General features: G+C 40.3%; 1 protein-coding gene across 6 annotated transcripts in view; it reads left to right on the plus strand.

Moving 5' to 3' along the window:
• CHD6 (chromodomain helicase DNA binding protein 6) overlaps nt 1–13,841 on the plus strand; it is a 214,176-nt gene that overhangs the window by 95,272 nt on the left and 105,063 nt on the right. For all 6 annotated transcript variants that reach the window (XM_055266598.2, XM_055266604.2, XM_055266603.2 and 3 more), the window contains 2 exons: nt 6,000–6,147; nt 7,954–8,103. In XM_055266598.2, the coding sequence (XP_055122573.2) occupies nt 6,000–6,147; nt 7,954–8,103 (298 nt within the window). The remainder of the gene's footprint in view (nt 1–5,999; nt 6,148–7,953; nt 8,104–13,841) is intronic.

Raw genomic sequence — 13,841 nt, forward strand, 5'->3', positions numbered from 1 at the left:
CTTACACAAAAGGTAGCATATTACACTCTTTTAACGCTACTTTTTTCACTTAAATATCTTTAGAAATCATTCCCTATCAGTTTGTAGAATTTTTTTTTTATTATTATACTTTAAGTTTTAGGGTACATGTGCACAATGTGCAGCTTTGTTACATATGTATACATGTGCCATGTTGGTGTCCTGCACCCATTAACTCGCCATTTAACATTAGGTATATCTCCTAATGCTATCCCTCCCCCTCTACCCCCTCCCCCCACCCCACAACAGGCCCCGGTGTGTGATGTTCCCCTTCCTGTGTCCATGTGTTCTCATTGTTCAATTCCCACCTGTGAGTGAGAACATGTGGTGTTTGGTTTTTTGTCCTTGCAATAGTTTGCTGAGAATGATGGTTTCCAGCTTCATCCATGTCCCTACAAAGGACATGAACTCATCATTTTTTATGGCTGCATAGTATTCCATGGTGTATATATGCCACATTTTCTTAATCCAGTCTATCATTGTTGGACATTTGGGTTGGTTCCAACTCTTTGCTATTGTGAATAGTGCCACAGTAAACATACGTGTGCATGTGTCTTTATAGCAGCATGATTTATAATCCTTTGGGTATATACCCAGTAATGGGATGGCTGGGTCAAATGGCATTTCTAGTTCTAGATCCCTGAGGAATCGCCACACTGACTTCCACAATGGTTGAACTAGTTTACAGTCCCACCAACAGTGTAAAAGTGTTCCTATTTCTCCACATCCTCTCCAGCACCTGTTGTTTCCTGACTTTTTAATGATCGCCAATTCTAACTGGTGTGAGATGGTACCTCATTGTGGTTTTGATTTGCATTTCTCTGATGGCCAGTGATGATGAGCATTTTTTCATGTGTCTTTTGGCTGCATAAATGTCTTCTTTTGAGAAGTGTCTGTTCATATCCTTCACCCACTTGTTGATGGGGTTGTTTGTTTTTTTCTTGTAAATTTGTTTGAGTTCATTGTAGATTCTGGATATTAGCCCTTTGTCAGATGAGTAGATTGCAGAAATTTTCTCCCGTTGTGTAGGTTGCCTATTCACTCTGATGGTAGTTTGTTTTGCTGTGCAGAAGCTCTTTAGTTTAATTAGATCCCATTTGTCAATTTTGGCTTTTGTTGCCATTACGTTTGGTGTTTTAGTCATGAAGTCCTTGCCCATGCCTATGTCCTGAATGGTATTGCCTAGGTTTTCTTCTAGGGTTTTTATGGTTTTAGGTCTAACATTTTAAGTCATTAATCCATCTTGAATTAATTTTGTATAAGGTGTAAGGAAGGGATCCAGTTTCAGCTTTCTACATATGGCTAGCCAGTTTTCCCAGCACCATTTATTAAATAGGGAATCGTTTCCCCCAGTTTGTAGAATTCTTTCTTAATTGTTTTTGTAGCTGTCTAGTATTACATTGTATATATCCTAATTTATTCAGTCATTTATGTTTAGATAGGTAGTTTTCATTATTTTACAATTACCAAAAAATGTTGTAATAAATAACCTCATGAATATCTGTTTTTATATCGTATGATATATCTTTAGATTACATTCCTGTAAGTAGATTGCTGAGTCAAAGATTATTTGCATATGTAGTTTTGTTATATCCTATTTATCCACTTTTTTTTTTTTTTTTTTTGAGACAGGGTCTCACTCTGATAGCCAGGTTGGAGTGCAGTGGCATGATCTCTGCTTGCTGCAACCTCTGCCTTCCAGGCTCAAGCGATTCTCCCACCTCAGCCTCCCAAGTAGCGGGGATCACAGGCCTGTGCCACCATGCCGGGCTAATTTTTGTATTTTTTTGTAGAGATGGGGTTTTGCCATATTGCCCAGGCTGGTCTCGAACTCCTGAGCTCGAGTGATCTGCCTGCCTGGGCCTCCCAAAGTGCTAGGATTACAGTCGTGAGCCACCACACCTGGACTATCCATTATTTTTTAAGAACCTGGAACTTCAAGGAGCAAATAAATATTCATGGGCCAAATCATCTATAGGTATAGCAGTTTGGAGATTAAAATGTCTTCGATTGATAAAACTCTCAAGCATAAGGTTTTTAAAACTTTTTCCAAAGAGCAGAAAGATATACCTTATCTTGTCTTTCTAGAGGATGAATTCACATTATATTTTCTTAATATCCTATTTGAAGATCCCACTTGTAAGCTTACAGGGGATCTTTTCTTCCTGAAACTTGCCTTTATCAGAAGAGCTCCAGAAAGAATTTTTGGAACTTAAAATGGCTTCTCTTGCCAAAGGTAACCTCCAAAAAATCACTTTGAAGATTTCCCAAGTAGAGTATCTTCTTATTTACCTGCAAATAAGGGAGCATGTTTCTGCGGTATTTTCCTATTTTACTGACAAATATTTGAGAAAGTATTCCCAGGCTACCTCACGCCCAGCTTCTGTCTGGGAAAATCTAGTAGCACCTCAGGCTTGACTTGGAAAGTGCTTCACCATGACTCCTCCCTCCTTTCAACATTTAACATGTTGCTCAAAATGCACACAAGTCTCCTAGTAAAGTGTCATATTTTGAGGAAGTTCTATTCCTTAGTTATGATTTGGGCTTGGTTTAGCTTTGAGTATGATGTTCCACGGTAAAGCACATGATTCTAACATGTGGGCACGTGCGTGTGCACACACACGTACACACACAATAAATATTTAAAATGAAGATTAAACATATACAGACAATGTTCTAATATAATGAAGTTACATTTAGTAAGTAGATGAAATTGGTTTCAAATGCTGGAAGGAAAGATTTAAGATTCTACAGAAGATTCAGAGGCCACTGACCATGTGATTATTAAGGTGACTTTTGGGATATTGTAAGCTTTCTTTAAATTTGTGTCAAACAATTAAACCTTTTTCTAAGAGAGCTATAAAAAAACTATCAACATCTGTGAATTTGTGAATTTTATATATTTGGGTCATTGGAATGTTGCTGATTTTTTAAACCATTATTTTGAGATTCAAATAACATTAAAGGATATTTGAAGTTTTTATGTTTACTAAAAGGGAGACTAGGATTTTAGAAAAAAAGAGGCAAAATATATGACTTGGTGTGCAAAAGTAATACCCTGTGACTCAGCTGACTTGAGCGTAAGCCTCTGCCCTGCTGCTGACTTTGGGGCATTTGCTGCTTTTAAATCTCAGTTTTCCTCATCTGGAATATGGGGATTGTTTGTCCTGGCTCCCTCATGGGATTGGGATGAGACATGGAATTTATAAGTATTTTGTAGAATGTAATTTGCTATGCAGTTTTCTTAATGAGGAGCCACATAACATGAGATAAAGACTCGTGAAAATTTAGCATCTTTTAAAACTGTTTTACGTGAGTCTCCTCTTCTGAACTGATAAGAAATGGAAGAACTTTTGCTTTTTCCCCTGCTTAAGGGTACAAGTCCCTTGTTAAAAATCGGTAATCCTCAAAAATGGCATGACCCCTAGAGTTTCAGTTCTTTAGGTTGGATCAAAATAGTTTTTTGTTGTTTTTTTTTTTAACTTTCAAGTTCAGAGGTACAAGTGCAGGTTTGTTCCATAAGTAAACTTATGTCATGGTGGTTGGTTGTATAGATTATTTCATCCACCAGGTATTAAGCCTAGTATCCATTAGTTATTTTTCCTGATCCTCTACCCCCTCCCACCCTCCACCCTCCAGAAGGCCCTAGTGTGTGTCATTCCCCTCTATGTGTCCATATATTCTCATCATTTAGCTCCCACTTGTAAGTGAGAACATGCAGTATTTGGTTTTCTGTTCCTGCGTTAGTTTGCAAATAGCTTTCATCATGAACTTTCCTGGTAGGTAGGCAAGCCAGTCTCCAGCCTGGGGAATAAAAGCTGGGCACAGTTTGTGCTGACCTGGTTAGGGACATATGAAGGGTGAGGGGTATTCAAGAGGGAAGCAGGCAGATTTAGCGATCAGCACTGGCTGGTTCGTGTGCTTGATCACCCCTCTGAATAAGGTCATCCAGTTTCCTTCTCTTCCCCATGCTTTCTACTAACTCTTCTGATGGGAAGTACCAGTGTTGGCTCTTCTTGTCCCCCACATTCTGTCACTTGCCAAGACTTCCTGGTTCTACTCCTGCTGGGCCTTTCAAAGCATTTCCACCCTTGAAAGGCTTCATTCCCTCTTTCCTGGACCTGCTTCCATGGCCCTTTGCACACAGAATGAAGTCTAAACTTCCTGGCCTGGTGCACCCTTGATTTTTCCTTTCAGCTCCATCACATAGTGCTTCTGTTCACTTGCCCTGTTATCCAGACACACAGCCAGCTATCTTTTACTAAATGTATCCAAAACACTGTTCTATTCCCCAAGAATGCTATGATAATCAAGAGCACAGACTCCACTCGGGTTCACATGTTGTCTCTGCCATTTACTAACCCTGTTGCCCTGGAAATCTAACTTAACCTCACCATGCCTCAGATTCCTCACGATAAAATGAGAATAAGAATACCATCTGCTGGCCGGGTGTGGTGGCTCACACCTGTAATCTCAGCACTCTAGAAGGCTGAGGCGGGCAGATCATTTGAGGTCAGGAGTTTTAGACCAGCCCAGCCAACATGATGAAACTCCATCTCTACTAAAAATACCAGAAACAAACAAAACAATTAGCCAGGCGTGGTGACGGACACCTGTAATCCCAGCTACAGGGGGAGGCTAAGGCGGGAGAATTAAACGTGGGAGGTAGAGGTTGCAGTGAGCCGAGATCACGCCACTGCACCCCATCCTGGGCAACAGCGCGAGACTCCATCTAAAAATAAAAAATAAAAAAAAAATAAAAAAACTTACCATCTGCTTTACAGGGCTGTTGTGAAGAGCAAAGGCAATAATTCATGTAAAAGAATGTGCCTGCATATAGTAATTATTATATAAAGTATTAGCTGTAATCATTAGTTATTGTTATTCCTACTACTGTCAGAATTATGTTTATATATATATACATATATATGTATCTCTGCTCAAATGCATGTTCTCAAATCTCCCCATCCACAGTTAATCATAGCCATTCATTAATGCATCCATCTATCCATTGCTTAAAAAGCAATTTTAAGACTTGCTTAAATATTAATTGAATACTTACTATGCATAAAGCATAAGGCTACTCACTCTGAGGAATACAAAACATAGTCAAGCACATACCGCCCTCTAGGAACTTCGAGTCTGATAAGAGAGATCAGAGAAGTATAAAATACTGATTATTCCAGGATAGCAAATGTTTATTGAGCAACTGTAGAGGATCCAGGCACTGTATGCAGTTATGTGAATTCTGAGCCTGATATTGTAGTTAACAACTAATTCTGGTGAAAGGTCATTTAAGCAAAGTATAGTTGGAAGTGCTTTGGGAGTGTAGGAAAGAGATTTTACCAGCTAGGAAGGCCAGGAAAGGCCTTTTAGAGAAAATGTTGCCATCTTAGCAGGGTCTTGCAGGGTGGATAGACTTGGCCCATCTCTACCTCTCTGAGGAATCATTCATGTACTGCCTTGATCTGTGGTTGTAGGTGAACTGTAGGATTTTCATTAATTGTAAGCTCGTCAAGGGCAGAGGCAGTGTTCTCTTCGTTTTTGAGTGCCTAATCTTCACTCTAGGTCCAGCATGTACTCAACAGAGGATGGTGATGGATTAGGGAGATGTCTCTTCCTAAGAAACTTAAAGGGAGATTGTAATTTGATGATTCTTAGTATCTGCGAAGCAGTTGAACTTCCTAGAGAAGACATCTGTATAAACTGAAAGTGAAGTTTTTGGAAATGTTCATATTATTTCTTACATATTAATTGTAGCTATAATAGTCATGATGGGGTGTAATAAAGTGAATTCTGCATTGATCCATGTAGATATTTCTTCCCATGTTTCTATTTCTGGGAAGAAACTCTTGTAGATTCCCCGTTAAAGCCTGCCCTGGTCCTAGAATTCCAGGATGTGATTTCATGACGTTGATCACATGAGAAATCTTAGTTTCAAAAACTGCCCAACAGTTTTAATTCTGAATTTCTCCTTGTAGCAAGGAGCAAGGACCAACCCCAGTGGAGAAAAAGAAGAAAGGAAAAAGGAAAAGTGAAACTACAGTGGAGAGTTTAGAGCTGGATCAGGGCCTGACGAACCCATCTCTGCGGAGTCCTGAGGAGTCCACTGAGTCTACAGACAGCCAGGTACAGCTGTGACCGGGAGGCCTGGTGGAGATTACGGCTGCTGGATGGGATCTGGCTGACACTGATCGTGTTGCTCCTCTACGCCTTTCTCTAGCACACTCCCTAGCCCTGGGCTGGGCTTTTACCGTTTTGGTGGGTGAGCAGGTAGACTGTAGTCTTTTTCCCTAGCCCGATCAGTATACTAATGATATACCAGTTTTTTAGTGTTGTTTGCCTCATTCCTGAAAAGTAGCAGGATATTAGGCTGCAGAGGGAGTTGATGTGGAAAACGAAGTTGTGAGCCAAGCTAGGTAAGACCTCTTTTGCCATAAAGGTAATGCATTTAGTGCTCAGAGTGCCAGGCCAGCCTGTACAGGGACATTTTCATAATCCGAGATACTGGGAAAGTCAGAAATGTATCCATTATGCCAACAAGTAAGGAAGATTTGGCCAGACATGGAAACAAGGAGTTGCCCATCTAAACCAGATTCCTAAAAATATGCCAAAGTGTGCCTGTGACAGTGTTAGGGATTTTCTGAGTTGATAACCTCTCTTGAGCATGAAGTCTAATATTTGAAAGTGCTCTGTTTCCTCTGATATTCTTAGCAATTTATCTGAGCCACACTGCTGCAAGGCTCATTTAGAATAAGACTGACGTACTATACCTTCCAGGATCATCTGAACCTTCATGGGTTTCTTACTGCTCTTCCCTGTAGGAAAATGACAGCTAGTAATGTCATAGTATTAATAAGCAGCAGTGTCTGGTGTCAGAGCAGACTCCTCACTGCCTATAAACTGGGGCTGGTGGCTGTTAAGTGTCTAGGTTGGCAGAGGAGCCAAGCACATTGAGTTGATGGGATTTGGCAGGGAATCAGGTGTTTGTAGAATGGTGATCTGTATGTGGTGTTGGGGAGAGGTTTTTATGTGGAATCCTTCATATAAAGTAAAACATCACAGAGGTAATTTAGTGAAGAAGTGATAGAAACACAAGAGAGATGCTCAGGAGGTATCTTTTAGAAGAAAAGAGAGGTGGGATTTTGCTTTTGCTTTTGTTTTTTAAGGTTTAAATATTTGAGAGTGAGCTGGCTGATAAATGGTTCCCTGAAGTGATTCTACTGTTGAGATATGATGAGTATGTAGAGATGGGCTATATGCTGCTCTGTTTGTGGAAAGCCACTGGGCTGTTTTGTTGTTGATTATTAAAAGGTACAATTTCTTAATTAGAAATGAATCTTTAGATTGTCACACTCAAGGTGACTTAGGAACCTTGTTTTGTCACACTTAAGATATCTCCCTGTATTTCAAGAAGTGTTACGAGATTCTCAAAGTAAATCCAAAAACTTGATACTAATTAGTTTTCAAACTACATTTTTAGGAGTACGTGGTAAAGATGGTGAATTTAAGCAGAAACAATAAAACTGTCACCATGTCATAAAATCTGTGCTTCCAGCAAGTGCTGGAAGGGACCCCAAAGATGGTAGAGTTCAGCTCCCATCCTTGTTTTATTGGAGGAGAAGTGGATTCTGAAAGGGGGGAGGTCGCTACCATTGATGAACAGAACACATCTTACTGGACTATGAGACACTACCCCTTCTTTTTAGTGGATCATGGCAATTTGGAGATTGAGCTTTTGTTCTGTCCCCTACTCAGCTAGATCCCATTTTGACTGAATTTAGTCCTTAAAAGAGTTGTGTTTAAGAAAGATTTCTTTTGTAAGGCAAGAAAGTGCTCCTTGGCATGTTAGTAAATGTAGATGAGAGGGTATTCTTGTGTAGGCTGTTGTCTTTCACTCACAGAGTTTCTCTGACGAGTGTGTTTGCCCTACAGAAACGACGCTCAGGAAGGCAAGTAAAGCGCAGAAAATACAATGAGGACCTGGACTTCAAAGTGGTGGATGATGATGGGGAAACAATTGCTGTTCTTGGAGCTGGTCGAACATCTGCACTCTCAGCCTCTACACTGGCCTGGCAGGCGGAGGTATGGCCTTTGCATGAGGGTACTGACCTTGGCTAGACAGTAATTTTGACCTAGATGACAGACTTGTTTCATGGCCTTTGCTAAAGCATAAGTCACATCATTTTAACTGCTGCTTGTAGCCTTCGATTGACTTCCTGTTGCGCTGGGAATAACATTCAGAGTCCTTACTGTGCTCAGCAGGACCCTCCACGATCACACTCTCGCTTTGTTTTGTCAAATTCTTCATTTTTTTAGATAAACAATTTTTCCCTGTCTCATTACTCTCCAGCCAAAAGACTGGCTGTCTTTTAATGCCTTGAACTAACAGTTCTTCTCTACCTGTAGACCTTTGCCTCTGTTGTTACTTCTGCTTGGGATGCTTTACATGACTGGTTTATCAGTTTTGCCTAAAATGTTATCTCCTTAGAGAGGTCCTTCCTGATCTTTTATCTAAAGTAGATTCCTGCCCCTCATCCCAATGATGTTCTGTTTCAGCCCGTTGTGTACTTCCTTAAAGCACTTACCACAACACAAATTGCATTTGAATGTGTCTGATCTCTGATTTTGTTTTATTTGTCTGTCATTAAAATGTGAAAGTCTTGGCCAGGCGTGGTGGCTCACACCGGTAATCCCAGCACTTTGGGAGTCTGAGGCAGGCAGATCACTTGAGGCCAGGAGTTCGAGATCAACATGGGCAACATGGCAAAATCCCATCTCTACAAAAAAAAAAAAAAAAAAAATTAGCTGGACATGGTGGTGCAGGCCTGTAATCCCAGCTACTTGGGAGATTGAGGCACAAGAATCACTTGAACCCAGGAAGCAGAGGTTGCAGTGAACCAAGATCACGTCATTACACTCCAGCCTCGGTGTCAGAGCAAGACTGTCTCAAAAAAAAAAATAAAATAAAATAAATGTAAAAGTCTTTGGTATAATAAATCACTGTTAAGTGGATGAGATCAAATGAACTAGTAATTACTGTTGGAACTCTATTTCAACAAGCATGTATTGCAAGTCTAGAAGAATGTGCTGGGTACAGAGGCTACACAGAAGCAGGAGTGGACAGGAAAGGAGTGGTCAGATGTATAGAAGACAAGAACTTAGGAGGAACATTTCCAACATGAACTTTATAAAGCCCCAGAAACTGAACGGCACCGCAGGCTGTGATATGACAAATGGATAATCTTGGCTGGATGCTGGGGTGTAATTTGAGGGATGGTGAGAGAGGAGGACTGAGAGGTAGGAGCAGTCACAGTATGAAGGGCCTTGAATATCACCTAAGGTATTTCATTTTTATCCCGCAGATTGGACAAGGGATAGGAGGCATTGATGAGTTCAAGCAGAGGAGTAGGACCACTATGTTTGCATTTTAGCAGTTTCCATTGGCAGCAGTGTCAAGGAAGAAGATGATAGTATTAGCACTTAATACAGAGATACTAGAATGGAGAGAAGGGTTAAATGTTGAAAGGAAAGAGGTCTGTGCCAAGGAGCTTATAGAGAAGAAATGAAAAGCAAGAGAAGAAGCAGGCCGTGCATGTAGGAGGGGCATTATTGCCAAGACACATTCTGGGACACAGCTGTCTGTTGTTATGGAGTCACTGTTGCTGACTTGGCAGAATTCACACTCTGTATGGAGCGGTAGCAGCACAAATATCTGTCATTCCTCCTGGATGCTAGTGTGTCTTATGGAAGCTGATAGTACTTTATCTTCCTCGACCACCTTGCCTCCAACTTAAAGCATTTTCATATTATTCCACTTACTCTTTCACTCTGTGTTTGCATGGAAAGTAGCAGGGAGCAGGGACTATTGTCCCTATTTTAACAATGAAGAAACTGAAGCCCAGAACGATCCATGTCAGGGTTACATAGCAGCAGTTAATCAGTGACTAGCATATTAGAGTTGATTTCATGTCTCTGCTAAGGGTTACCCAACCAATGAATATAACATTTAGTAGGAATAATAATTTGATATATTGTCACTATAATACTTTAAATATTAATAGTTAAAAATAGCACTTGCAAGACTGCCATGAGGTGATAGAATTCTGTTGCTTTGTAATGGGGTTTTCATTACTTGGGGATGTTATGGTTGGTTTGGTAGTTAAAACACTATATGGGATTTTATTTTCTCCTAGTAGCCATTTGGCCTAAGCCATTAACCATATTTCAGATGTTGTTATGACTTCTCCCCTGGCACCTGAAGGGCAGCAGTAGCTGATCTAACTAACAGAAATAATTCAGGAAATGTTATGTATCTTATTAAGACTCTTTTTTCTTCTAAGAATGTAGCAAACAGAGGGTTTATATATGGAGAAACATAAATTAGAATCTGAATTATATCTCAAAAAAATTTACCAAATTTAAGGAAGAGAGAGGCCTGATTCATGGTTTTGGCTTTGACATTCAGAGAAGCGACCATGTGGGGCTGGCCTCCGAGCCAAGGCCTGGCCTAGCATGCAGGGCAGGGTACACAGCCAGTGAGGGGACTGGAGAGATCGGCTTACCGAGTGATTTCCAGATTGGTGCTCTGTAGAGTCCTCATTGCTGCAGAACCAAAACAGCTCCACTTCAAACTGTTTTTACATACTGGGCTTCCTGAGGAAGTTTGAACAAAGATTTCTCACGCTAACGAAAAGCCTGAAAGCCTTGAATCTCATCTAGGATTCCAGGCAATCTCAAGGCACATCCAGTGGCACAGAAAATCATTGAAGAAGAGGAGGCTTTTTCCTATATCCTTCTCCTAGTGCCCTCTGGGTGGGTGTCGGCCTGCCTGCTAGCTTTAGCTCAGGGCAGAGAAGGGGATGGAGTCAGCACCAGAATGGCCCCACTGCCATCTCTCTTCAGATCTGTGCAGTATCTTCTCAGTGTGCTCAACCCGCTTCTGTGACTGCTGGCACTTGTCCCAGCCCCAGATCACAACCTCAGCATTGGTTACCAAGTGGTGAGTTGCGAAAACATCTTTACACGGGATTCGCTTTAGCTCAGGACTGGCATGTTATCACAGCTCTGCTTTGCACTCCATAGCACCATCCCGAGCATGGGATTCAGGGGCAGGAAGTAAGTTTCCATCCTAAATGTGACTCTTTATTTTCTTATTCTTTGTCAAACTGATTTTGGTGTCTGGAACACAAACTTTTAGAGTTCTGTGGTGCATTTACAACGTATAGACTGTTGACAAGGCTGTCTCAGTTTTTGCCTCCTGCAGTTTGGGTGGTTTGTGTGATTGTGTGATTTTTTTGCCTTTTGGAACAGAAAGACTTGAATTTGAATAAGGCTTTGGCTCGTGGTGCTCTCCTGTGCTGTGCTCTGTGTCTGCGTACAGTGTACTCTTCTTTGATAGGCCTTTTTCTATACCTGGCAGGCTGAGCTCAGTTGTTTCCTCTTCCCGAAAGTTCCTTGCTCCTCCCAGCTGGGGATAAGTGCCCCTCCCCTTTGCTCTTAGGGCACTCTAATATGTTTAACTGTCATTGTCCTTTGAACACCTGCCAAGTTTTTTGTTTCCTTCTTCTAAACCATGAGTTATGTTAGTGTAGGATTTGTATCTTTTTTTGTCCTATGTGCCTCTCAGGTAGGAGAGTTTCACTAAACTAAAATTTACATTTACTCCCAGGAACTATTCAGATGAAGTGGCACTTTCCATCTTCTGTTTGATAATGTTTTTCACTATTGTAATTATTATTCCCTAAGTCTAGATTGAGCTGGGATCATTGCACCACTTATTCATAGCCTGTGATGGTCCTGATTTTCAGTGCCTCTGCCATACTGTTTTGATGATCACTCCTGATTGTTCCCCTAATCAGATTGCAGAGTTTTGCAAAAACAGGCATCACTTTTTAATTGATTGTCATTTTTGCTTAGCATAGGTAGAACTTTATGTTTCTGTTGGTTAGTAACTAATATAAAGACCTACTTAGTTGAACTTATCAAATAACGTATTCAGTGAGTGAATAAATATGTTTAAAACTCATTATGTAAACTGGTATGATTTGTTTAAGCCTCTGTATTAGAAAGGAAAGAGATTTTTCTTTTCTCCCAGGCTTTTGTTTCCTCCATTTCCTTATACTGGCATTTTTTCCTCACTGGTATTCATCTCTGTCACACTTAAACCCTCAGAAAGGCCTCCCTTCTGAGGCTCCTTGCTGCTATTTGGCATTGCCGTAGCTTCATGCCAGCATGTGTGATTCGGTGCAGAAGTGTCCATTGGGGCCCTTCATCATAAGGCTCCTGTTAGCTCAGCCTGGGTGGGTAATTTCTGGAGTCTTCCCGTTTCTTCACTGGGTACAACCACCAATTCCCACACTGTCTTTAGGTTGTTTCCTGTATTTGTTTCCTCTTGGTTTCTGCTGCCAGCCCCTGTGCTGAGCCCAGTGTACAGTTTACTGCAGCACACACTTCTGTAGTTTCCCTGCCACAAGTCTCTGCTCTCACCAGTTGGATACCAGGATAACTTTCCCAGAATACCAGGGGAATTGCTGGTATTTCTCAGTCTCCTGCTCACAAAAGCCAAGATGGCTACTTTCTAACTCCTGTGTTAGATGAAAACTCCTGTGTTTTGTGTTTTTTTTTTTTAAAGATGTGGCCACACACTACCTGTTTACTCTGATTACTACTCCTCATTTTGTGTAATGCCTTCTCTCTAATAAGGCAGGTTACTTAGCATTCTAAATATGCATCATACATCCTATATGATTGTTCTTTCATCTCTCACTTCATCTTACCTTTCTCTTTGCTGTCCTCTTTTATGAACCACTGTTGTTTAGGGCCCAACTAAAACCTCGCCTATGCTGTGAAATCCATGCTGTTTTCACTTTCTGAACTCTTACTGGACTGTAGTTACTGTTTAACCAGTTAGCATTTGCCTTGGGATATTTCTAAGACAGATATGTTTATTTTGTCTTCCCTGAATGAGTGTAATCCCCTTGAAACTGGGCATCAAGCTTGATACTGGTTTTGTATATTCCATGGCAGTTGGTAAATACTGTGGTTTGAAACATGATCTGTTTCTTGTTACGCTCCCTCCTTATGGTTTGCTAAATAGAAGTAAAAGAGGTAGTTGGTTGAGGTTGAAGGTAAATAGGGTTAAAAGTTTTTGAAATTTTTCCCTAAGGATAAAATATTAAGATTATATAAATCTCTGACATAAAAAGAGTATGAATTAAAATGGTCTTTGAAGGATAATTTAAGGAAATTCCAAGCAGTTGAGAACAGATGGTTGTTATGGAAGTGTGTCTGGCAAGCAGATTTAGTTTATATCTGTGTGTATCTGTATACACTGAGTGTTTATACACACATGATCGTACTTACGCACAATCTCTGTTCAGGAAAAAAAAGATTCTGATTTTCCAGTTTCCTTCCTACTTCGATGTGTATTTCGGAAATGCTGCTCCCTTTTCATTTCATTAGGATAAAATAAAAACCCATTTTCCATATTTGGATGATCACTATTGATTCTTTAACATGAGTGCTTACCCTCTCTTTTTTAACAGTGCCAAAAAAAAATTGAAATTTTACTTCAAACTCCTTAATTTTCACTTGAAAATTTCCTATAATGAAGAGTGTTTAAACCCTGACTTCTTTTAATATTCTAAGTCCTGTGCTTTCTTCATCCATGTATTAAAGTTTCTTTAGATTTGGTCCTAGTTAAATATTCTGAATTGTAATCAAAATCCTATCATCAGAAACCATTTTTATCTATTCTTCATGGTAGGCAAAAATAAGAAAATATTTGAAGCAATCTAGTAGTAAGGAAGAGAACTTTGTTC

The sequence above is a fragment of the Symphalangus syndactylus genome, chromosome 24, assembly GCF_028878055.3.
Source record: "Symphalangus syndactylus isolate Jambi chromosome 24, NHGRI_mSymSyn1-v2.1_pri, whole genome shotgun sequence".
In the NCBI taxonomy this organism is placed as follows: domain Eukaryota; kingdom Metazoa; phylum Chordata; class Mammalia; order Primates; family Hylobatidae; genus Symphalangus; species Symphalangus syndactylus.